Source organism: Bos mutus, chromosome 2 (assembly GCF_027580195.1).
Source record: "Bos mutus isolate GX-2022 chromosome 2, NWIPB_WYAK_1.1, whole genome shotgun sequence".
In the NCBI taxonomy this organism is placed as follows: domain Eukaryota; kingdom Metazoa; phylum Chordata; class Mammalia; order Artiodactyla; family Bovidae; genus Bos; species Bos mutus.
This window is the reverse complement of record NC_091618.1, coordinates 44350703-44373285: the sequence shown is the minus strand read 5'-3', so window position 1 is coordinate 44373285 and position 22583 is coordinate 44350703. Positions and strand designations below refer to the sequence as shown.

At 40.3% G+C, this 22583-nt stretch overlaps 1 protein-coding gene across 1 annotated transcript in view; it reads left to right on the top strand.

The window, feature by feature from the left end:
* The first annotated feature begins 4391 nt into the window (after positions 1–4391).
* CYP20A1 (cytochrome P450 family 20 subfamily A member 1) overlaps positions 4392–22583 on the top strand; it is a 44186-nt gene continuing 25994 nt past the window's right edge. The window contains exons 1-4 of the mRNA XM_005904264.3: positions 4392–4753; positions 9856–9905; positions 10518–10684; positions 11973–12115. Of these exons, the coding sequence (XP_005904326.1) occupies positions 4682–4753; positions 9856–9905; positions 10518–10684; positions 11973–12115 (432 nt within the window). The 5' untranslated portion in view covers positions 4392–4681. The remainder of the gene's footprint in view (positions 4754–9855; positions 9906–10517; positions 10685–11972; positions 12116–22583) is intronic.

Below are 22583 nucleotides of genomic sequence, written 5' to 3'. Positions count from 1 at the left end.
GATCCCAGATCTCCAAAGTCTCCACCACTGTTGCACCAGTGCCCCTTCCTCAGCTAACACATTGGTTTACAAATCATCTTGTATGAGTAGATAAGAGGAGAAAAAAGACCAAAGTGCATTTACAGAGGGGATGGCTCAGTATGTGAGTAAAGACAAAAATGGATAGCAGGTGAGTTGAAGCCTTACTTACGGGTGGTCTTGAAAAACAGTGGCAAGGGAAAACCATCTTGGTGGGCAGATCTTTAGTGGTACACCATGTCATTTACTTTGGGTGGAAAGAGAAGGGGCCTAAGGTTAGACTATAGATAGGAATCATGGGCCATGATGAAAGACCTAGCCAGCTGATGAGAGGCATAAATGGAAAAAGATTTTTAAGACTGGGGACATGAAGGTGTCAGATACAAGTGTGTACATGGACATATGGGATTAGGAAAGAAGCATGAAAATCTTTGAGTCGAATATTAGCACTCATCGGGAGCATCCACCATGAAAGAGGCATTAAGCAATCAAGTGGATCAAACAAGCAATTCAGGTCATGTCAGGTGGCCCCTGCATTGGCCACTCTAGGGCCGGTACAATGGGGAATTACATGAACAAAGTGGCCACAATGGCAGAAATGGAGACTATCCATGGGCTTAATAGGATGAACCCTCCACTTCTCAAGGCTGACCTAGCTGTTGCCACCAATGAATGTCCAGATTACTAACAATGAAGATAAATGCTTAGTGCCCAAGCATTCCTCATTCCTCAATGGGCCACATGCTGGCAAGTTATGTATTTTGGGCCCCTTCCATTCTGGAAGGGCTAGAAGCTCATTCTTATAGGAATAGATATGTATTTTATGTACACGGTTTGCCTTTTATGTCTGCAGGGCCTTAGCCAGCACTATTACCTTAAGGACAGCGGAGTATTAATCCATTGGCAGTGAATTCCACATAACATGACCTTAGATCATAGGACCCACTTTACAGGAAATAAATGCTGGAGGGAGCCCATGACAACAGGATCACTTGTCCATTACCCACAAGCTGCATGCTGATAAAGCATCAGAATAGCTAGCTGATGTGAGGGGTAATTGACCCGGATAATTAGGGAGAGGGATAGCCGACACTACATAATGGAATATGTAATAGTGTAGAACCCAGGCGATCTCCTTGGGCACTACTTTGTACTTCTTTGCCCAAATGTGTCTGTAGATAGAGAAACCATAGTCTGAGAAGTACATGATCACCAGGGACTCGGGCAGTTCAGAATCATTCATTCATTCTTCCAGGCTGACTAAGCAAGCCTCAAGACTTGGTGAGTAGAGATTCTAGTATGGATAGAGGAGAAAGAAGACTGTAAGTATCAATTGTGGCCCTCGGAAAAACCACAGAGGCTAATTTCCAAGTTTTTTCTCAGGAAGAGAGTAAGGTGGGTACATAGAAAAAAGGCCCAGTAAAGCCCAATTATCGTTGTAATTCTCATCCCAAACTCCCCACTAGGTTGGTTTAGGAGTTATGGGGGCTGCATCATAATTCCACTTCCTCTGCCCAATCCAGGTTTCATCCTTCGCATGTATTAATCCCCACTAAATATCCAGCATTTTAAACGCCATCTCAGACTGCTGTTACAATATGCAAGTACTCCTGCCACTCAACCTGTAGGCACTTTATCACTATGCCAGACTCCTAAATAATTTTTGAGATTTCTCTTTGACTTTCTGGCATGTATTTTTTTTTAAGGCATCTAGGAATTTCTACTTTATGCTCACCAGGTCTCAATAGTATGTCATCAGACATACTACGGACAGACAAGATATTGTGTGGAATACCATTACAAACAAGTTAGAGGTATATGTGCTCACATTACAGAGGAGAAATGACAATGTCCAGGTGTATTACACTGAAGGTGTAATACTCTCTCTTCCAGTTAAAGGCAAACTGTATCTGATTACCCTTATTCATTAGAATTGAGAAAAAATATTTGCACCCACCAAATAGGCAAATTTGATGATGATAATTACCATGTGGATCAGAGTCCCAACAGGAAACAGATGGCATGCTGAAATTAAAAGAGTTCAAGAATGGAAACTTACGAAGATGTGGGAAGGGTTTAAGGAAACCACAGGGTTTCAGTGCCCCAAGACTAGCAACAGTGGTGAGCTGTCATTAACCCCAAGCCTGAAGTGAGTTCTAGCTCCTAGAAAGGGTATCTGTGTGGGGGCCTTATGACAGAAGCTGCACTCAACAGTGAGTCCACAGCATGAAAACCAGGAGAATGAATATCCAGACTTTCCTTTCATCCTAAGCTACTATTTCCTGTTGGCCAATCTAATCAGAAGTCTCCTTTTATACGGATAGTACTACCTATAAAACAGAGCAAGAGAGGCCCCTGCCCTGGGCCCCATGCTCGAGAGAAACCCACATATCACAAATCCATAAAAATGGTCAAATTTTTATGCCCACATGGGCAAATCAGTATTTGGCATTCAGTCAGGATTTAGTGGTTAATCAGGATTTTGTGGTCAACTGAACTTTTAATATCCACCCTCATAGCTAACACTGCTCAGGCTCTAGGGAAATACTTCATATCTCATGTTCTATATCTTTTAAATAAAATGGGACTGCATCTAAGTGCTGTAAGGGTTTGTAGGTTACGCTTTAAAGTTGGAGGAGACTATAACAGTGCAAACAGTATTTGAGCAAGTCGATAAAAATAGATAAATTAGCAATCTTTGTTCTCAGAATAAACACAATAGATTTTTGCCTAATTAAAAAACATTGAAAAGTGAAAGTGAAATCGCTCAGTCGTGTCCGACTCTTTGCGACCCCATGGACTGTAGCCTACCAGGCTCCCCTGTCCATGGGATTTTCCAGGCAATGGTACTGGAGTGGATTGCCATTTCCTTCTCCAGGGGATCTTCCCAAGCCAGGGATTGAACCCAGGCCTCCCGCATTGTAGACAGACGCTTTACTGTCTGAGCCACCAGGGAAAAACATTAGGGTTCCATTAATGGACTGGAAGCACTTGACAATTATTGTGGCAAACATGGTGGTTGCAACTGTCAGCTTAGGAACAGTTTTCCATATTAAATTCCTTTTAAAATAATATATATGTAGGTCTAGATATGATGTTGGAGAAGGCAATGGCACCCCACTCCAGTACTCTTGCCTGGAAAATTCCATGGACGGAGGAGCCTGGTGGGCTGCAGTCCATGGGGTCGCGAAGAGTCGGACACGACTGAACGACTTCACTTTCACTTTTCCCTTTCATGCATTGGAGAAGGAAATGGCAACCCACTCCAGTGTTCTTGCCTGGAGAATCCCAGGGACGGGGGAGCCTGGTGGGCCGCTGTCAATGGGGTCGCACAGAGTCGGACATGACTGAAGCGACTTAGCAGCAGCAGCAGATACGATGTAAAGTGTGATACCAATTCTTTACACTACCCTACAGATTTAGTTGTTGCTTTAAGAGATGGTGAGGGCTGCCCTGGTGCCTCAGAGGTTAAAGTGTCTGCCCGCAATGCGGGAGACCTGGGTTCGATCCCTGGGTCGGGAAGATTCTCTGGAGAAGGAAATGGCAACCCACTCCAGTATTCTTGCCTGGAGAATCCCATGGATGGAGGAGGCTGGTGGGCTACAGTCAATGGGGTTGCAAAGAGTCGGACAAGACTGAGCGACTTCAATTTCACTTTAAGAGACGGTGAGAATCAAAAATGATACAGTTGTTACCATAAATTTAAACTGTTTTACAATATTTGCTGTAATAACAATGGTACCATATGTAACAACTCCATTACAGTTGAACACCATAGATAAAAGTCAGTTCATTTCTGAAGCTAAATATTAACTATAAATTTTTATTGATAATTCCAGTTTCTACTGCCTGGAATTTTGCTAACAGAGCGAAATTTCTTCAATTTGAAAGTATTAAAACTATCCCATATATTAATTATATGACTATATTAATTATATGACTATAATTATATAATTATAATATATAATTATATAATTATATAAATTATATAATTTATAATTATATAAACCTGAAAAGATTGTTTTAAAATAGTCTATCAAAAAAAATCTTTTCAAGGACCACAATGACTGGGAACAGGATAATTTGGCATTTCTGCCAACAGAAGACAAATGATGTCAAAATCTTGATCATAAAAATATAGAGATCATGCTGAAATAAAGGGAAGACACATATTTCATGAAGTAAATACATAATAATTGTGAATTATGTGTCCATATATTTGATTAAAAAATCACTAGACTGTGGTAGAACATCCAGACGTGCAACAACAATGATTAACTTGAGCTATTTTTATTTTGATATATGTATTTTAAACCCACTTGGAAAACACTTGGTTAGGACGATAATTTCTAACGTTTTCTAGAAGGCGGGGTCCCTCTTTCTTCAGCAACTCGGTCCGGGAGTCGTGGGCGTGTTCGGAGTCGAATCCGCCGGAATCCCGCCTCGGGTCTCGCTGTTTCTCGCCGCCGGACCGCAGGGGTGACCACGGCACGCCCCCAGCGACCCAGGCCACGCCCACAGCGGCCCAGGCCACGCCCGGGCGACCTATTCGCTCGCAAGTCCCGCGGGCGCCCCGGCCCACCCCTCTGTCCCTCGGGTGCCGCCAGGCTGGGACGCTGCAGCGGAGCGCGGAACTGAGACGTGGTTCCCGGGCGGAGGCACCATGTTGGACTTCGCGATCTTCGCTGTTACCTTCCTGCTGGCGTTGGTGGGAGCGGTGCTCTACCTCTACCCGGTAACCTCCGACCCGGCCCTCACGGGCTCTGGCCGCCGCCCGCATCCACGTCGCGCAGCCCGCAGCGGGCGCAGGGAACGGGCCCGGGGGAGGGCTCCAGCTCCCGCTCCCGCCCTGCCCCGCTCCCGGAGCACGTGACCCCTAGCGGGCGCGCGCGGCTGGCGCTGAAGACTGAGCGGGGCAGGAGGCTTGACCACCCTCGGACGCCGAGAGCAGCACGGACGGAGGCTCGGTGGAGCGGGCGCGGCCGCAGGGGCCTGAGGGCTGGTTCGTGGGTCCGGCCTCCCTGTCCTCGCCGCGCCGCTGTGCAGGGCGGGTCCGAAGTGCTTCGGTGGCTTTCGAGCAGTAACTGTGCCCACCCCACTTCCATTTTCTAGCGTGTCTGAGAGGAAACTCCAGGCTGCTCGTCGCCTTTATCCATTCCCAAGGATTTTCCCCCAGTGTTTCTTTTGTCGCCTGCTTTCCCGTCTGTCTTTCGACTTTGATTCCTGAAATCTAAAGTCCTTAAGGTCCGGACCGGGTTTTGTTCGTCTTGGGCCTCACATGCTAAAGGGGTTGTGGAAGGAGCATACAGCCAAGTGCTGTATCTCTAAATCTCCTCCTGACCTTTCCTTCTCTGCTTACCTTCTTCAGCCTCAAAAGATGCTTCTGAAAACAAAGAAACTAATGGATGAGGAATCATCTACAAAGCAAGGTGGTTTTGTAGAAAAAGTTGTAAAGCAACAGAATAATGGCAAACACATCACTGATATTGACAGAACACCTTAAATATTCTTGCTGGTAAATGAATTTGATTGGAATGTTAGAACTACCCAATCTGGAACTTTCAGTGTGTCTTTATTTTCTGAGAAATAGCCTTCTAGGTCAGGAGAGTGAGGGAAAGGAGATTTCCAGGCAACTCACTTGAAATTCATGAAAATAAAATAAGACTAGGCAGCATGCTGTGTTTTTCCTCAGCTGTTTTCCTTCAACTATGTGGCATCAGGGCAGTTGACAGAATGTTGGATTTAATTAGGGTTCGTGTTTTGCTAGGTACTTTTGAGAAAAGGAAACAGGGCAAGAGACTGATTAAAAGGGACAATGGAATCTGAGCTGGATGGCTGGAAAATGAGTATAGGAGTAAGTGGATTAACAGTCTGTTTGGGGTAAAAATAGTTTTTGGAGTCAAGATATTAAAAATAGAAGGAGAAATAGGAGGTGCTTGGAGATTTGGAAGCTTGATGTTAAAACTCCAGGAATGGTAAAGTTACTGATAATGTCAAGGCCCAGTGCAACCATAGGAATGAACGGCTGAGATCAGGTGGGGTTTTGAGTTGGGGACAGATGGATCAGGAAAGAAGACAAACTTCTGTAGGAATAAAAAGTCTAGGGGATGAAGGAAGACCTGGGGATGGTAGTCTTGGGCTTAGTGTGGTGTCTAATGTATGTAAGGGAAAATGTCATAATAACAATCTGGATGGTCTCAAGGAAGATGATAGTGGTGAGGCTGTGATTATCAGAGAGATTAAAATTTTGCTGGGTTCTGCAAGGGGCATGCCAGGTGTGGGGATTGATCTCATTATTTTAGCTGTTTCAGAGTTGTGAATGTAGTGAAGCACAGGGGAGTGTTTTGCCTGGTATTTTGGGGCTCACTCTTCATTTCTCATGTTGAAACATGGAATCTGGTGTGGGAGCCATTTATCCAGAGCACACAGAGTTCTGAGGCTCTCTGCATGCCTGCTGTTGGAGCTGTAGACCTGTGATTAGGGCGGAGAGGAGCAGTTGTACTTAGTATTTGCATAGAGGTTCTTTACTTGTGCCTGTCAGTAGTTTGGGGCAAATATCTCAGCATTTCTGTCATAATGTTTTTCAGTGAGCTTGTTCAAATATTCAAAGACATCAGTTTAGTTTAGTCACTTGGTCACGTGCAACTCTTTCTGACCCCATGCACTGCAGCATACGAGGCTTCCCTGTCCATCACTAACTCCCGGAACTTACTCAAACTTATGTCCATTGCATCAGTGATGCCATCCAACCATCTCGTCTTCTGTCGTCCCCTTCTCCTCCTACCTTCAATCTTTCCCAGCATCAGGGTCTTTTCAAATGAGTCACTTCTTTGCATCAGGTGGCCAAAGGATTGGAGTTTTAGCTTCAACATCAGTCCTTCCAATGAATATTCAGGACTGATTTCCTTTAGGATGGACTGGTTGGATCTCCTTGCAGTCCAAGGGACTCTCAAGAGTCTTCTCCAACACCACAGTTCAAAAGCATCAATTTTTCGGTGCTCAGCTTTCTTTATCGTCCAAGTCTCACATCCATACATGACTACTGGAAAAATCATAGCTTTGACTAGATGGACCTTTGTTGGTAAAGTAATGTCTCTGCTTGTATTTATTTTTATGGGAAAAAAATTCAGAATTGATATTCTCTTTTCCTTTGTTTTATACCCTGTTTCCTGGGTGCTACATGAGTCTCTCTCTCTTTCTGTTTAAATTCTTTTATTTGCTGCAGTGCATCATTTTCCATAATTTCTTGAGGGAGTGTGCATGAAAATTTTTTCAAAATCTTGCTTTTTTGAAAATCTTATCTTTTCTAGCTTCACACTTGAATGATAGCTTGGCATGGTATAAAATTGTAGGTTGGGAAAAAAAAATTGTAGGTTGGAAACAGTTTTCGCTTAAGATTATTGGGGATGCCACCCACCAACCTGTTGTTCCTGAATCTGGAATCTTAAGGTATCTTTCCAGAAGGATGGCAGTTACAAGAATGATGTCTAATGGATCTGTATACTGACTTTTTGCTTATTGTTAAAGTCTTGCATCTTACTCTGCCTTTGTGGTTACAAGTACAAATATGATTGCTTCCTGTGGGAAGCAAAGGAGGATCCTGCAAAGGAAGATTCCTTTGCAGACCCCAGAGGAGGCCTCTCAAGGTCAACTAATCACTGCTCCAACAACTAACACTTCCAAGAAAACTGGTCAGATTATTCATCCACTGTTGCTTCCTCTCCCATTCTCTTTATCCTTATTTTGTCCTTTTTTATTTCTTCACTTTCATTTTGTGGGATTTCAGGAATAGATCACTGATGAGTGTTGTCAGTCTACCATATTTGAAGAGAAGTCAGGAACCTCGCTTCAGTCATTAATAACTTCAACCTAGAAAATAACAAGTAGGGTCTTTTTTGTTGTTGTTGTTTTTAGTATCACTGACTTTTATTATGGAGTTCCTTCCATTCTTTCCCCCACTTTTTATACATTAAACTTGACGAGTTTCCATTGTTGATGAGACTGTAGGACAAAATCTTACATTGTAGGTTTCGTTGTCATCAGTTAAAATGCAAGTTACACATACTATTGTCTAGATAGTATTCTTGTAGTATGTAGTAGAAACTGTAAAACTCCTTTGTTAGTACTGTTGAACTTAGTGTATCTCTTGGCATACATAATCCAAAGGAGGAAAAAGTAAAGTTTTACGGTGATTTTCATGGCACTACCTGTAATAATGAGAAAACGAAAGAAATAGCCTAGATGTTTTACAACCTATGGTAGGAACATGATTATACAATTCTGAATATGTAATGGAAGACAGTTTAAACTTTAAATGTTCAAATAAATATTTATTTATATAATGTTAACCACTCCAGTACTCTTGCCTGGAAAATCCCATGGACGGAGGAGCCTGATAGGCTGCAGTCCATGGGGTCGCTAAGAGTCAGACACGACTGAGCGACTTCACTTTGACTTTTCACTTTTATGCATTGGAGAAGGAACTGGCAACCCACTCCAGTATTCTTGCCTAGAGAATCCCAGGGACGGGGGAGCCTGGTGGGCTGCCATCTCTGGGGTCGCACAGAGTCGGACACGACTGAAGCGACTTAGCAGCAGCAGGGGGAGAAAGGGGCAGAATGCCAAACTATGATTAATAACTACTTAAAATATTAGACAAAATTCAGAATTGATTCTAAAGTTGAATATTTTAGATTATTTTTTCTATAGATATTTAGCTAATTTAAAAATTATAAGAAGTCTTATTTTAAAAGTGATATGCTTGTTTTAAAATAAAAATGCTCACCTCTAAATACAGTAACCATAAACCCAGTACAAAATTGTAAAAAAATTAAAATTCCCCCCAACTTTTTTATAGTTCATTCTTCAGAGGTTGTCACTTTAACAATTTGCTATAAATTATTTTGTTATTTATTTGTATACCAGGTGGTCTCTCTGACTGTATGACTCTGATAATGATAACTACATTAAACCAAAAGATAAATGTGTGTGTGAGCTTACTTGTGCAATCATGGAGACCCCGACTCTTTGTGACCCTGTGACTGTAGCCTGCCAGTCCCCTCTGTCCATGGAATTTTCCAGGCAAGAATACTGGAGTGGTTTGCTACTCCCTACTCTAGGGGGTCTTCCCAACCCAGGGATCAAACCTGAGTCTCCTGTGTCTCCTGGGTTGGCAGGTGGATTCCTTGAAAGTGAAAGTCACTCAGTCGTGTCCGACTCTTTGCAACCTCATGGACTAAACAGTCCATGGAATTCTCCAGGCCAAAATACTGGAGTGGGTAGTCTTTCCCTTCTCCAGGGGATCTTCCCAACCCAGGGATTGAACCCAGGTCTTCTGCATTGTAGGCGGATTCTTTACCAGCTGAGCCACAAGGGAAGCCCGGCGGATTCCTTACGACTACACTAACCTGGGAAGCCCTAAAAGATGAATATCACTTTGTATTTTGACAAATTCTTTGACTTGAAAGAGGAGAACTATTTTAGGAATGACACTATTATAATTATGACATTAAATTTTTTGAAAGCCGAGCCAGACGAGACCACTTATAGTCTCAGAACAAAGAAAAATGTACTTAGTTTTATATATTAATTGATATATAATGGATGTTAAATTTTTCAGACACCTTAGTTTAATTGACAGAGGGGAGGAATATTAGGATAATTCTTTTCAGTACAAAGAATCCAGTTTTTTTATTTTAATATAGAAATAATCTCTGAAATTCAACCAAATTGAATAACCATCATTTAAAGTCCTGCACATGTCTTGGCAAAACACATGTGACTTATGGGATATATGATCATTCATTATACTAAATTATTTAAATTTTTTTCTCTAAGGCTTCCAGACAAGCTGCAGGAATTCCAGGCATTACTCCAACAGAAGAAAAGTGAGTTGGTTTTTTGGCTTTTTTAAATCAGGTAAAGTCAGCTCTTAATTTTTGGATAAAAACTAAACCATATCTTTAGATTGCTCAGTTTATTTAGTCCCTTTGTTTTCTTTAAAGTTGTATTTGGGCATACCACCTAAACTTTGTTAATAAATGAAAGGAAGCCTGTATAAATCAAAGCCTTTAATTTCTTTCACTTCCCCTAGCCAGAGAGTGTTGAAAATAGAAAGATAGGATTAAGATGGAATAAGAAAAAATTGCCATAGCTGATTTAAATTCGCCTGTGATTTAATAGCCAGTGGTGGCATCCACTGCTGTCTCAGAATGAGGTGCTGCAAAATTGGATCGTTTTCCAGTGTCTAAGTCAGATGCTCCTTGTGCAGCTTTGTTGATGTGAAGTGTTATGAATTCTCAAAATATCAGACAAATGCATATCTAAATGTGGCTACTGAAAGTGAGAAGTCAAATATAATAGAGTTTTGGATTTTGCAGTAATTTGATTTTTATCTTTGTTTTCATCTGTTCACACAGTTAATTCAGATTCAACTAGTATTTTTGTTTTTCTGCTTCTTCCATATTAAATTATTTTGTCAAATATTGCTGATTTTTCAGAGATGGTAATCTTCCAGATATTGTGAACAGTGGAAGTTTGCACGAGTTCCTGGTTAATCTGCACGAGAGATACGGGCCTGTGGTCTCTTTCTGGTTTGGCAGGCGCCTTGTGGTTAGTTTGGGCACTGTTGATGTACTAAAGCAGCATATCAACCCCAATAAGACACGTAAGCCTGATTTTCTTTCTAATTAGCTGATCCTTATCTTTTAAGAATAGATGTCTGTAAATGAAGGTCCATACACTGCTCTTAGGAATAGCTAACATTTATTAAATACTTTGTATTATATGTCAGACATTGTGCTGAATCTTTATGTTAATCACCTCACTTCACTTAAGACAGTATTTTTAAATGATCGTGTTCTTCCTTCAATTTATAGACAGATGTGAAAAAAATCCCAGTGCAAATGCCAATAGGATTTTTTTTTTTGAACCTGAAAAAATAGTTCAAGGGTACATCTGAAAGAGTAAAGGTATAAGAGCATTCGGGCTTCCCAGGTGGCTCAGTGGTAAAGAATCCACCTGCTAATTTAGGAGATGTGGGTTTGATTCCTGGATGAGGAAGATTCCCTGGAGTAGAAAATGGCAACCCACTCCAGTATTCTTGCCTGGGACATGAAGCTAGGCTGTCTGGGTTGAGTCTGTGCTCTTAATCACTAAGTTTCCACAATGTGGAAGGCTGTTTCTGTTAGAAAATACAAAGATGAGTAAAACCAGACATGGCCTCTGCTCCTGTGGAATTTATAGTCCAGTGGTGGTGAGTTGGGAGCTTGTAAATGGTATTTGAATGATTAGAAGAGTAAACTGAGAGATGTACTCTGAAAGAAGGGACTGTAGTTCTTTGTAAAATCTGACAGATTTTTCTGTCTTTCACTGGTAAAAAAAATGTTAACAGCTGTTAAAAACAAAACAAAAACCTCAAATATTTAACAGTGAGTATCTCTTGTGTGGTGAGATTTAGATGAATTTATTTTCTTAGTATCTTACTGTGTTGTTTTAATTGTTTAAAATGACAGTGTATTTGTGTGTGTGTGAAAACAGTATAGTCATTGAAGAAACACATAAAAGTGAGTAAAGGAGAAAAGAAAAGGTTTTGGACTCAGCTAAATAGTTTTAACTGTAATACTCGACAATTACACATACAACATCAATTTTGTCTTAAAATTGGTGGAGTGAGTTCTTTTACAAAGATACATGCTGTCATGCAGTAGAAAATTTATTTGAGTATTAATGGTTTACTGTGGAATTCCCAATTTACCAGATTGTTTTGTTGGCAATTTTTATTGTCTCTTGAACTGTTCACATTTAGAAAAGACAAGGGAGTTATGGAAAAAAAGTTCCTGGCCTCTCTGCTATAGTCCCATACCTTTCTGATCTTTGTTCTTTTGCTGGAGGTTTTTTTTTTTTTTTTTGAGTGATTACTCTGACTTAGAAATGTTTACTCATGTCTGTTTCAGTGGACCCTTTTGAAACCATGCTGAAGTCATTATTAAGGTATCAGTCTGATAGTGGGAACGTGAGCGAAAACCACATGAGGAAAAAATTGTACGAAAATGGTGTGACTAATTGTCTGCGGAGTAATTTTGCTCTCCTTATAAAGGTAAACTAGTTTGACCTGGATTTCTGTTTTACAGATAATAGTATGTGGATCTTCCTTGATTTATAATGGGGTTATGTCCTGATAAACCCATCGTGAACTAAAAAAATATCATAAGGTGAAAATGTATTTAAATACACTTAACCTGCCGGACATCATAACTTAGTAGCCTAGCCTGCTTTGTATGCACTCAGAACACGTATGCTAGCCTGTAGTTGGGCAAAATCATCTAAAACTAAGCCTTGTTTTATAATAGAGTGTTGAATAGCTCATGTAGTTTATTGAATACTGTACAGAAAGTGAAAACCAGATGGTTGTCTGGGGACAGAATGTTTGTATGCTTAAGGGCTGTTCACTCTCATGATCACGAACGTGGCTGACTAAACTGGCTGCTGTTGCACCCAGCGTTATGAGAGTATTGCACCTCCTATCACTCACCCAGGAGAAGATCAAAATAAAAAAAAAATTCAGAGTATAGTTTCTTTTGAATGCCTATTGCTTTTCTGCCCTGTTGAAAGTTGAAAAATTGTAGGTTGGAGACCATCTGTGTATTTTGGCTCTTAGTGTTTCTTTGTCTTTGCTATTCTTACCTTCTTTCTCAGCTGATTTTTATTCTCCTAAAATTCTAAAACAGAAAAGCAAAACAATTTTAATACCTAGACTTACTTTGTAAGTTGGAATGATGGGAGTGAAGAGAAACTGAATAAGTTTTTTTTTAATTAAAACTTTATGTTTCTTTACTTTTTTTTTAATTATTTTTTAACTGAAGGATAATTGCTTTATAGAATGTTGTTTTCTGTCAAACCTCAACATGAATCAGCCACAGGTATACATATATCCTCCCTTTTAAATCTCCCTCCCATTTCCCTCCCCATCCCACATCTCTAGGTTGATACAGAGCCCCTATTTGAGTTTCCTGAGCCATACAGCAAATTCCCGTTGGCTGTCTATTTTATATATGGTAATATGCTGCTGCTGCTGCTGCTGCTAACTCACTTCAGTCATAATATAAGTTTCCATGTTACTCTTTCCATACATCTCACCCTCTCCTCCCCTCTCCCCATGTCCATAAGTCTGTTCTCTATGTCTGTTTTTCCATTGCTGCCCTGTAAATAAATTCTTCAGTACCATTTTTCTAGATTCCGTACATATGTGTTAGAATACGATATCTATCTTTCTCTTTCTGACTGACTTCATTCTGTATGATAGGAGAACCTGAAGAAATTTTTAGAGCAGTAGATTTGTATCAATAGATTTGTTCTTTGTTTTCAGACCCGACTCAAAACCAGCAGCACGTAGAATCTTTAGTTATGGCATGCAGACTCAGTGCATCTCAAAGTTATTTATTTTGTTGTATGTTTTATGTAGCTTCTTGGGAAATAGCAATATGGTATAGAGCAGAGACACTAAGCTTGGAGAAAAGGCTTTCAGTCTTATTTCTGTCATTTAGTATCTGCATGATTGACCTTTTTGAGTTTTTATTGCCTGCGCTGTGCAGTATATGGGATGTTAATTCCTTGACCAGGGATTGAACCCATGCCCCCTGCGTTAGAAGTGCAGTCTTAACCACTGGACCACCAAGAAAGTCCTATTGCCTTATCTTAAGTTGAGGATAATATTAATAGCATCCACATTACAAATTTGCTGTGAGGATTATATGAGATCATGATGTAAAATTCCAAACATCAAGTCTTACAACACAGTCAGTGCTCAAAAAAATACCTTTCCTGCCTCTGCTTGAGGTTTTCCTGCCATTTGTTTCCTGCTCCCCCCACTCCTTATATTTTTCCTGCTCCTCTGAAACTGTATCTCCTTGTTAATGTTTCCAGTTTATCTAATGTGTTACTTCTTTCATGCAGGGTTTTTATAGTTGATGGACCTTTATTGGTCCCATTTGGAAGGTTACATGGGAGTCCTTTCTGTTCTATATAGAGTAAACCCACATACACTCACAAGTACACAAATACATCCCACTGTCTCTCACATTACATAGAGTAAATAATTTAAAAAATCATGGAAATTTTAAATAAAAACAGAATACTATAACACACATCCATATTCTCATCACTAAACTTTTTTTAACAGTTATCAAATTTGATGCAGTCTTATTTTATCTTCCCCTACTTAACTCCCCTGTTTTCTTTCTGGATTGTATTTAAGCAGATTCCAGACATCACAATGAGGACATGCTTTTTCAAGAACTTAACAGGATTTAGCATGTAGCCGCTACTTGGTCAGTTTTCTTTGACCTTAACTATGTTCATTCCTTCTAAAAATGTTCAGACTGCACATTCTAAGCACTTTTGTGACTTTTTTGAGTTGTACAATAGTTGATAATTCTTAAGAGGATACCATTTTGATTCATCCTACAGTATCTACTTTTTAAAAATTATATTTGATAAATGCTTAATGCCATTTTCCCCCTTATTCTCCAATTCTGTTTGGAACTCACACTTTACATTCAAGATTTGAGACTGGCTTGAGTCTGGATCAAATCTCAAACTCACTGGCTTCCAAATGAGTTTACTAGAAACATTAATTAATATGTTGGCTCCTCTCTGCACAGTTTTACTTCCGAAAAGAAACTGAACAAGGCTTTTACTCATAGCTGCTGATTAGTCTTTCTCCTTTCCAGTTCCCTTTTCTCACTGATAGCCACTATTCACAGGGCCATCAGGAGATTTGTATATCAAATGTCTACCTTCTCATCGTTGTCAGTACTATTCTGTATTATTATGTTCTCTGGACCTCTCAGGCTGCCTGCTTGGGTTGTCATAGCTGGTCCTGTCACACCCGATTGTCCTCCTGAAAGCAGTTATGTTACCTTTGTCTAAGCATTCATGAGTCAGAATCTTTCTTTCTATCTGTTTAAATACCTTACATTTGTCCATAAGAATCTTGGTATATAATTGTATATCTCCAGGAAATTTTACCCATTTTCTCTTTGCTTTGCTTCCAGTGATTATGCTTTTCAGTACTTTTTATTGTTAAAAGCTTTAATTACTCTTTCTTTGCTTTAAACTAAGTAATTCAAATTTCTTTACTCTTTTATCATAGGCTCTATTTCCCAAATGTTCGATCTTTTTTATTGTTTATCTCTATTGTGTTTTTTTTCTTCTCCTGTCTGATCAAAGGCAAATCAAAGTGGAAATTATTTCCCAATTTTGACGTTTCTTACCATCATATGTTCAAGCTTTGGCGCATAGACTGTGTCCATACATGAGAAATGTGTTTCAGGCTTATATTGTCAACCCCTTAGCACAAGCCAGTTACTTAGCTTATTTATTAGTCAGAAATACCAATTAATATTTAATCATCAAGAACATGATTGAAGAGGACATAGTCTGAGCATCCTCCTCCTCCCTACTAATGGTTTTCTGTAGAAGAGGGGTGTTTACCAGAGTTACCACTCCAAAGTAAGTTAATTTCATACTGACACAACAAACCTTTTCCTTTTTTTTTTTTGATCCAGATCTGAGTTCTGTGTTTTGATTCTTCTCTAACCCTCTCAAACCTCATCCTGTAAGTTCTGGCTCCTTCCTGCCCTGACTGTCTCTGCTCCAAGGCTGTGTGTGAACCTGCACTCTAATTCTGTGAGTGTAATTTCTGTCTTCAGTGCTTCAACCCCATATGCTCCTATGACTTTTGAGTTAAACTATGACTTAACAAATATTTCTGGATCTTAGAATTTATGACAGTTTTACAGAATCCTCTTAGTTGACAGTTCAGTAGTCATATGTTAATAGCCAAAATTATTGAACTCATTGATTTAACACTTTCAGATGAAGCTCAACAGATTGTTAGCATTCCCATCTAATGTATATAACCAAGATTCATAAACCAAAATTCATAAACAAATTCAAGATTCATAAATGAGATGCACATAAGCTTCTAGCAGATGCACTAGCTTTGTGTCTAGAGTAAAAACCTATATGACTCATATCTAATATTTGCATTGTATTGTAGAATACTGTGCAAAACAAATGGATGAGCAGATCATAATACAGTTCTGTGATACAAATGAGAGTATTGATGATAAAATTTTTATGGCCATGGCTTAAAAGAGGGTAAAAAAAAGACTTTCCCAGCATAGATTGAAAGCATTTAATCTGTTCGTTACATAATCAGCAATGATCTGGTACTGGGGGGAGATATCCACAATTAAATTCTCTGGTAAGTTGCATGTTGTCCTGATAGGTTTTTAGGATACCATTTGGATCCCAGATTTGGTGTTTGGGAGTACCATTTTCAGGTTTTCTCTTATTTTAGTGTGTAATATTTCACAGAAGAAAGGTCACCAGAAAACTGTTGAGTACTCATCACTTAGAACTGAAGAAAGATATATCCTGGACTTCATTTAAAAACCAGCTAGGCACAAAGCTCTTTATAAAAAAAAAAAAAATATATATATATAAGCCCCAATAGAAACATGGCTAAAAAAGTAAACATGCAGTACTGCCGGGTCCAGCCCCGGTGGATCCAGGGGTTTCAAAGGAGAGACGGCTTCGGCAATCAGGAAACAACAGCTTACTTAAATGTTAATTAAAGATATAAAGAGTGGTTAAATAAGGATAGCTCAGTGAGGAAATTCAGTGGAGAAAAAGAGGCTGAATAATTCAGCCAGAAGGTGAGAGAAAGAACGACATGGGGAGACCAGCTTTCGTGAACAAGGCCCGTGACTTTATTTTCCAAAGTAGTTTTTATACCTTAAGTTATGCATAAAGGATAATGGGGGAAGGGGTAGAGTCCTGCAGTAAGCCAGGCTTTCTTCCTGCAAACTTATCATATGCAAAAGTTTAGGTAATTTGCATCATCTTCTGGCCCGGAGGCCTGTTAACATTTTAAGACCCTTTCTTCAGAAAACTTATTTTTCTCTAAAGGTGATTAGTCAGGTGCCACCCTCCAAAAGCATTAAAGTTGCATTCCTACAGAGCAAAGGTGTGGTGGGCTATAACAAGAAAAAGAATTAACTCAAGGGTCCAAGGTTACAAACATTAAAGCTACTACTAACACCAATCATATTAATCAATACACTGCCAGGGACACAGCAGGTAAGGGATATGGAGACTTAGCAGCAAACGTTGGCCCAACAAGTGAAAAACCCTTCACCAATACAATTTCTAATCAATCTTTTAACTGCTCAAAGGAATCTGTATTTAGACAGTTTAGAACATCTCATGCCTCTCACGGTTGGGAGGCTCTGAACAATCACATGTGGCCGGAAAAACCTATTCAGGCAGGCTAGAGGACTTCCAAAGGAGTTTGTAGGTTGAAACACTATCACACCCAGGAACTTTATTAACTGGAGCTGTAAGTTAACTCTTTTGTTCAGAGAGAGGTAGTGGGGACAGCCCCCCGTAAAGTCAGAGGTGTAGGTGAGAGCACAAAGCAGAAAGTAGGCAGACTCTGGTTTTGGGGGTAGATGCTCGAGAATTTCCAGGGGGACTCCTGAGGCTCGATCCCGCCTTTGCGTATGCCGAGCCTCCTTCCTCATGACCTTTGCCACAAGTGGAGCTCCTCACCGCCGGCTCCCGGCACAGTACTTTATGGGAAACATGTAGAGGGCCATTAAATTTGAAACTTATCCAGAGCCTATCAATAATTAGCATGAAATAAACCAATTAAAGCAGTGTTGGGATTTTTTTACCCGTTAGACCGACAGAGATTTTATAAAATGACCACACTTAGTACTGTCCAAGGTATGGGAAATGGGCATTTTGCTGATAAGCGTATAAGTTGATATATTCTTTCTCCAGTGCAGTGTGGTAAAAGCTTAAAAAACAACTTCTTAACTCAGAAATTTCATGTCAAAAGAAGCCAAATGGCAAAGATGACTATTGAAGCATTGTTTATTGAGGCAGAAATTAGAAAATACTTAAATGTCCAGTGGTAGAGAGAAAACGAAGATCATGGCATCTGGTCCCATCACTTCATGGGAAATAGATGGGGAAACAGTGGAAACAGTGTCAGACTTTATTTTTTTGGGCTCCAAAATCACTGCAGATGGTGACTGCAGCCATGAAATTAAAAGACGCTTACTCCTTAGAAGGAAAGTTATGACCAACCTAGATCGCATATTCAAAAGCAGAGACATTACTTTGCCAACAAAGGTCCGTCTAGTCAAGGCTATGGTTTTTCCAGTGGTCATGTATGGATGTGAGAGTTGGACTGCGAAGAAAGCTGAGCGCCGAAGAATTGATGCTTTTGAACTGTGGTGTTGGAGAGGACTCTTGCGAGTCCCTTGGACTGCAAGGAGATCCAACCAGTCCATTCTGAAGGAGATCAGCCCTGGGATTTCTTTGGAAGGAATGATGCTAAAGCTGAAACTCCAGTACTTTGGCCACCTCATGCGAAGAGTTGACTCATTGGAAAAGACTGATGCTGGGAGGGACTGGGGGCAGGAGGAGAAGGGGACGACAGAGGATAAGACGGCTGGATGGCATCACTGACTCGATGGACGTGAGTCTGGGTGAATTCCGGGAGTTGGTGATGGACAGGGAGGCCTGGCATGCTGCAATTCATGGGGTCGCAAAGAGTCGGACGTGACTGAGCAACTGAACTGAAGAGGATTATTTGAATCATAAATCTTTGCAATGGATGAGAATGAAAACATTAAGAAAGATGGCAAAGACATTTATTTACTGACATGGGGAGACAGCTTTAAGGTGATATATTAGTTTGCTATGGCTAGCATAACAACGGAGAAGGCAATGGCAACCCACTCCAGTACTCTTGCCTGGAAAATCCCATGGACGGAGGGGCCTGATGGGCTGGAGTCCATGGGGTCGCTAAGAGTTGGAACGACTGAGCGATTTCACTTTATTTTTTCACTTTCATGCATTGGAGAAGCAAATGGCAACCCACTCCAGTGTTCTTGCCTGGAGAATCCCAGGGACGGGGGAGCCTGGTGGGCTGCCGTCTGTGGGGTCGCACAGAGTCAGACACGACTGAAGTGACTTAGCAGCAGCAGCAGCGTAACAAAGTACCACAGACTTGTTGGCTTAAATGACAGAAATGTGTTGTCTCGCAGTTCTAGAGGCTGGCTGTTGGTCCAGGATTCCGGTGTCAGCAGAGTTGGTTCCTTCTGAGAGCCTCGAGGAAAAGTCTGTTTCATGCCTCGTTCCTAGTTGCTGGTAGTTTGCTGACCATTTGTACATTTATCACGTCAGTCTCTGCCTTCTTGTTTATAATGAGGTCTCCCTGTGTGTGTTTATGTTTGTGTGTGTGTGTGTGTGTGTGTGTGTTTCAGTGTCCAAATTTCCCCTTTTTATAAGGACATAGTCATATTATGTTAAGGCCTTAATGTGCACATCTTAAATTATCTGCAGAGAACCTATTCACAGGTACTAGGGGGTTAGAACTTCAGGATCTTTTTTTTTGAGGGGGGCACAGTTCAACCCATAACAGATGATAAGTGAAAAAACCCATATACAGAACAGTTTGTAGAGAATTACTACATTGTTCAAAGTATACCTCTATACACACATATATGTACACATATACATAGATACACTGTAGAAAAACATGAAAAGCTGTATAAAAAATGTTATCTGTAATTATCACTACTGGATTGTAGGGTGATTTAAATTAATTTCTGTATTTTCATTTATGTTATTTTTTATTAGTTATTATTTTCTACATATTTTCTTTTACACTAACCTGTGTTACTGTCCAAAAAAAAAACAGTGAACCTCTTGACTATCAGTGATAGTCTTAATATTCATTAAATTTTCATTAGAAACAGAGCTTAATAATATTGTTTTTGTTGTTCAATCTCTAAGTCATGTCTGACTTCTAGCGACCCTATGGACGACAGCACTCCAGACTTCCCTGTCCTTCATATCTCCTGGAGTTTGCTCAGATTCATGTCCATTGAGTCCATGATGCTATGTAACCATCTCATCCTCTGCCTCCCTCTTCTCCTCATGCCCCAGGGTCTTTCCCAGCCCCAGGGTCTTTTCCAATGAGTCGGCTCTTCAAATCAGGTGGCCAAAGTATGGGAACTTAAGCTTCAGCATCAGTCCTTACAATGAATATTCAGGGTTGATTTCCTTTAGGATTGGCTGGTTTGATATCCTTGCTGTCTAAGGAACTCTCAAGTGTCTTCTTCAGCACCACATTTCAAAAGCATCAATACTTCATGGTGAATAGAAAGGGAAAAAGTGGCAGAAGCAGTGACAGATTTTCTTTTCTTGTGCTCCAAAATCACTACAGTGATTGCAGCCATGAAATTAAAAGACACACCTTGGAAGGAAAGTTATATAAATCTAGAGAGCATATTTAAAACCAGAGACGTTACTTTGCCAACAAAGGTCAATATAGTCAAAGCTATGGTTTTTCCAGTGGTTATGTATGGATGTGAGAGGTGGACCATAAAAGAAGGTTGAGTACCAAAGAATTGATGCTTTCAGACTGTGGGGCTGGAGAAGACTCTTGAGAGTCCCTTGGACTGCAAGGAGCTCCAACCAGTCAATCCTACAGGAAATCAACCCTGGATATTCATTAGAAGGACTGATGCTGAAGTTGAAGCTCCCATACTTTGGCCACCTGATGCAAAGAGCTGACTGACTGGAAAAGACCCTGATACTGGGAAAGATTGAGGGCATGAGGAGAAGAGGGTAACAGAGGATGAGATGGTTGGGTGGCCTCACCAACTCAACGGACCTGAGTTTGAGCAAACTCGGGGAGATGGTAAAGAACAGGGAAGCCTGGCGTGCTGCAGTCATGAGGTTGCAGGGAGTTGAACGTGACTTAGTAACTGAACAAGTTCAACAAGCTTGTTTTGATGAACAGATTCTAATTTTAGCGTAGTCTGACTTTTTTCTTTTCTTTTTTGCTTTTATGTTTACTGCATTTTAATCTTATATAAAACGTCTTTAACCTATTGTCATGAACATATTCATTTAAGGTTTGTTCTCAGAGTTGTCATATTTATCTTTAAAACTCTGATGAACAGATATATGTATATTGTATATTTTATATATTATATATTATATACATAAATACATATATTATATAAAATATATATTATATAATATAATTATATATAATTATATGTAAATATAATTATATATATATAACCTGTTTAGTGTTTATTCTTGTGCAAAGAACGAGGAAGGGATTAACATTTTTTTTTTTCCCATATGATTATCCAGTTGATCCAGCATAACTTATTGAAAAGATCATCCTTTTTCCTTTGTACCGTAATATTCCCTTTATCATAAACCAGGCAACTATATAGGGCACTTGATGTATGTACAGTTTTGTTGGCTGGAGAAAAGTCTGCAACATAAAAATTGTGAGTTATATTTTATTTGGGGACCTTAGTGGGAACAGTAGCATGGGGAACAGCCTCTCAGATGGCTCTGAGGAACTGTTGTTTAAAAATTTTATTAATTTTATTTATTTCTCATTGTGCTGAGTCTTCATTGCTGCACTGTCCTTTCCTTAGTTGTGGAGAACGGGCTACTCTTTGAGTTCAGAGTGCAGGCTTCTCCCTGTGGTGGCTTCTCTTGTGAAGCGTGGGCTCTAGGGCATGTGCGCTCAGTAGCTGCAGCTCCCAGCTCTAGGGCACAGGCTCCATAGTTGTGTACGGGCTTAGCTACTTCCCAGCACATAGGATCTTCCTGGATCAGGGATTGAACCCCTATCTCCTGCTTTGCCAGACAGAATTGTCTGTAGAGGTAAAGGAAAAGCCAGGATATACTCCTGTGTATCCTGAGAAGACTGTGTAGTCAAACATCAAAAGACTACTGCTGATCACAAAAACAGGACTTCACAAATTAGTGACTTTAGTGCTTTTCTTCATATGAGAAATTTATTTAAAAGTCTGGGCTCGTTAAAATTATTCCTTAGATACATATCTACTTACCTAGGACCATCTAGTCAAGGCTATGGTTTTCCAGTGGTCATGTATGGATGTGAGAATTGGACTATAAAGAAAGCTGAGCACCGAAGAACTGATGCTTTTGAACTGTAATGTTGGAGAAGACTCTGTCCCTTGAACTGCAAGGAAGTCCAACCAGTCCATCCTAAAGGAAATTAGTCCTGAATATTAATTGGAAGGACTGATGCTGAAGCTGAAACTCCAGTACTTTGGCCACCTGATGCGAAGAGCTGACTCATTTGAAAAGACTCTGATGCTGGGAAAGATTGAAGGCGAGAGGAGAAAAGGACGACAGAGGATGAGATGATTGGATGGCATCACCAACTCAATGGATATGAGTTTGGGTAAACTTGGGGGGTTGATGATGGACAGGGAGGCCTGGCGTACTGTAGTCCATGGGGTCGCAAAGAGTCAGACACGATTGAGCGACTGAACTGAACTGAACCTAGGACCAGTATCCTGTTTTTCTTCATTCTGAATCCCCTCACCATACGCCATGTCGGGAGGAAGGGCTGCGGTGACTGATGGCTTGATGGCAACATGCCTCCTTGTTTATTGGAATGGTAAGCAACATACCTTGTCCAC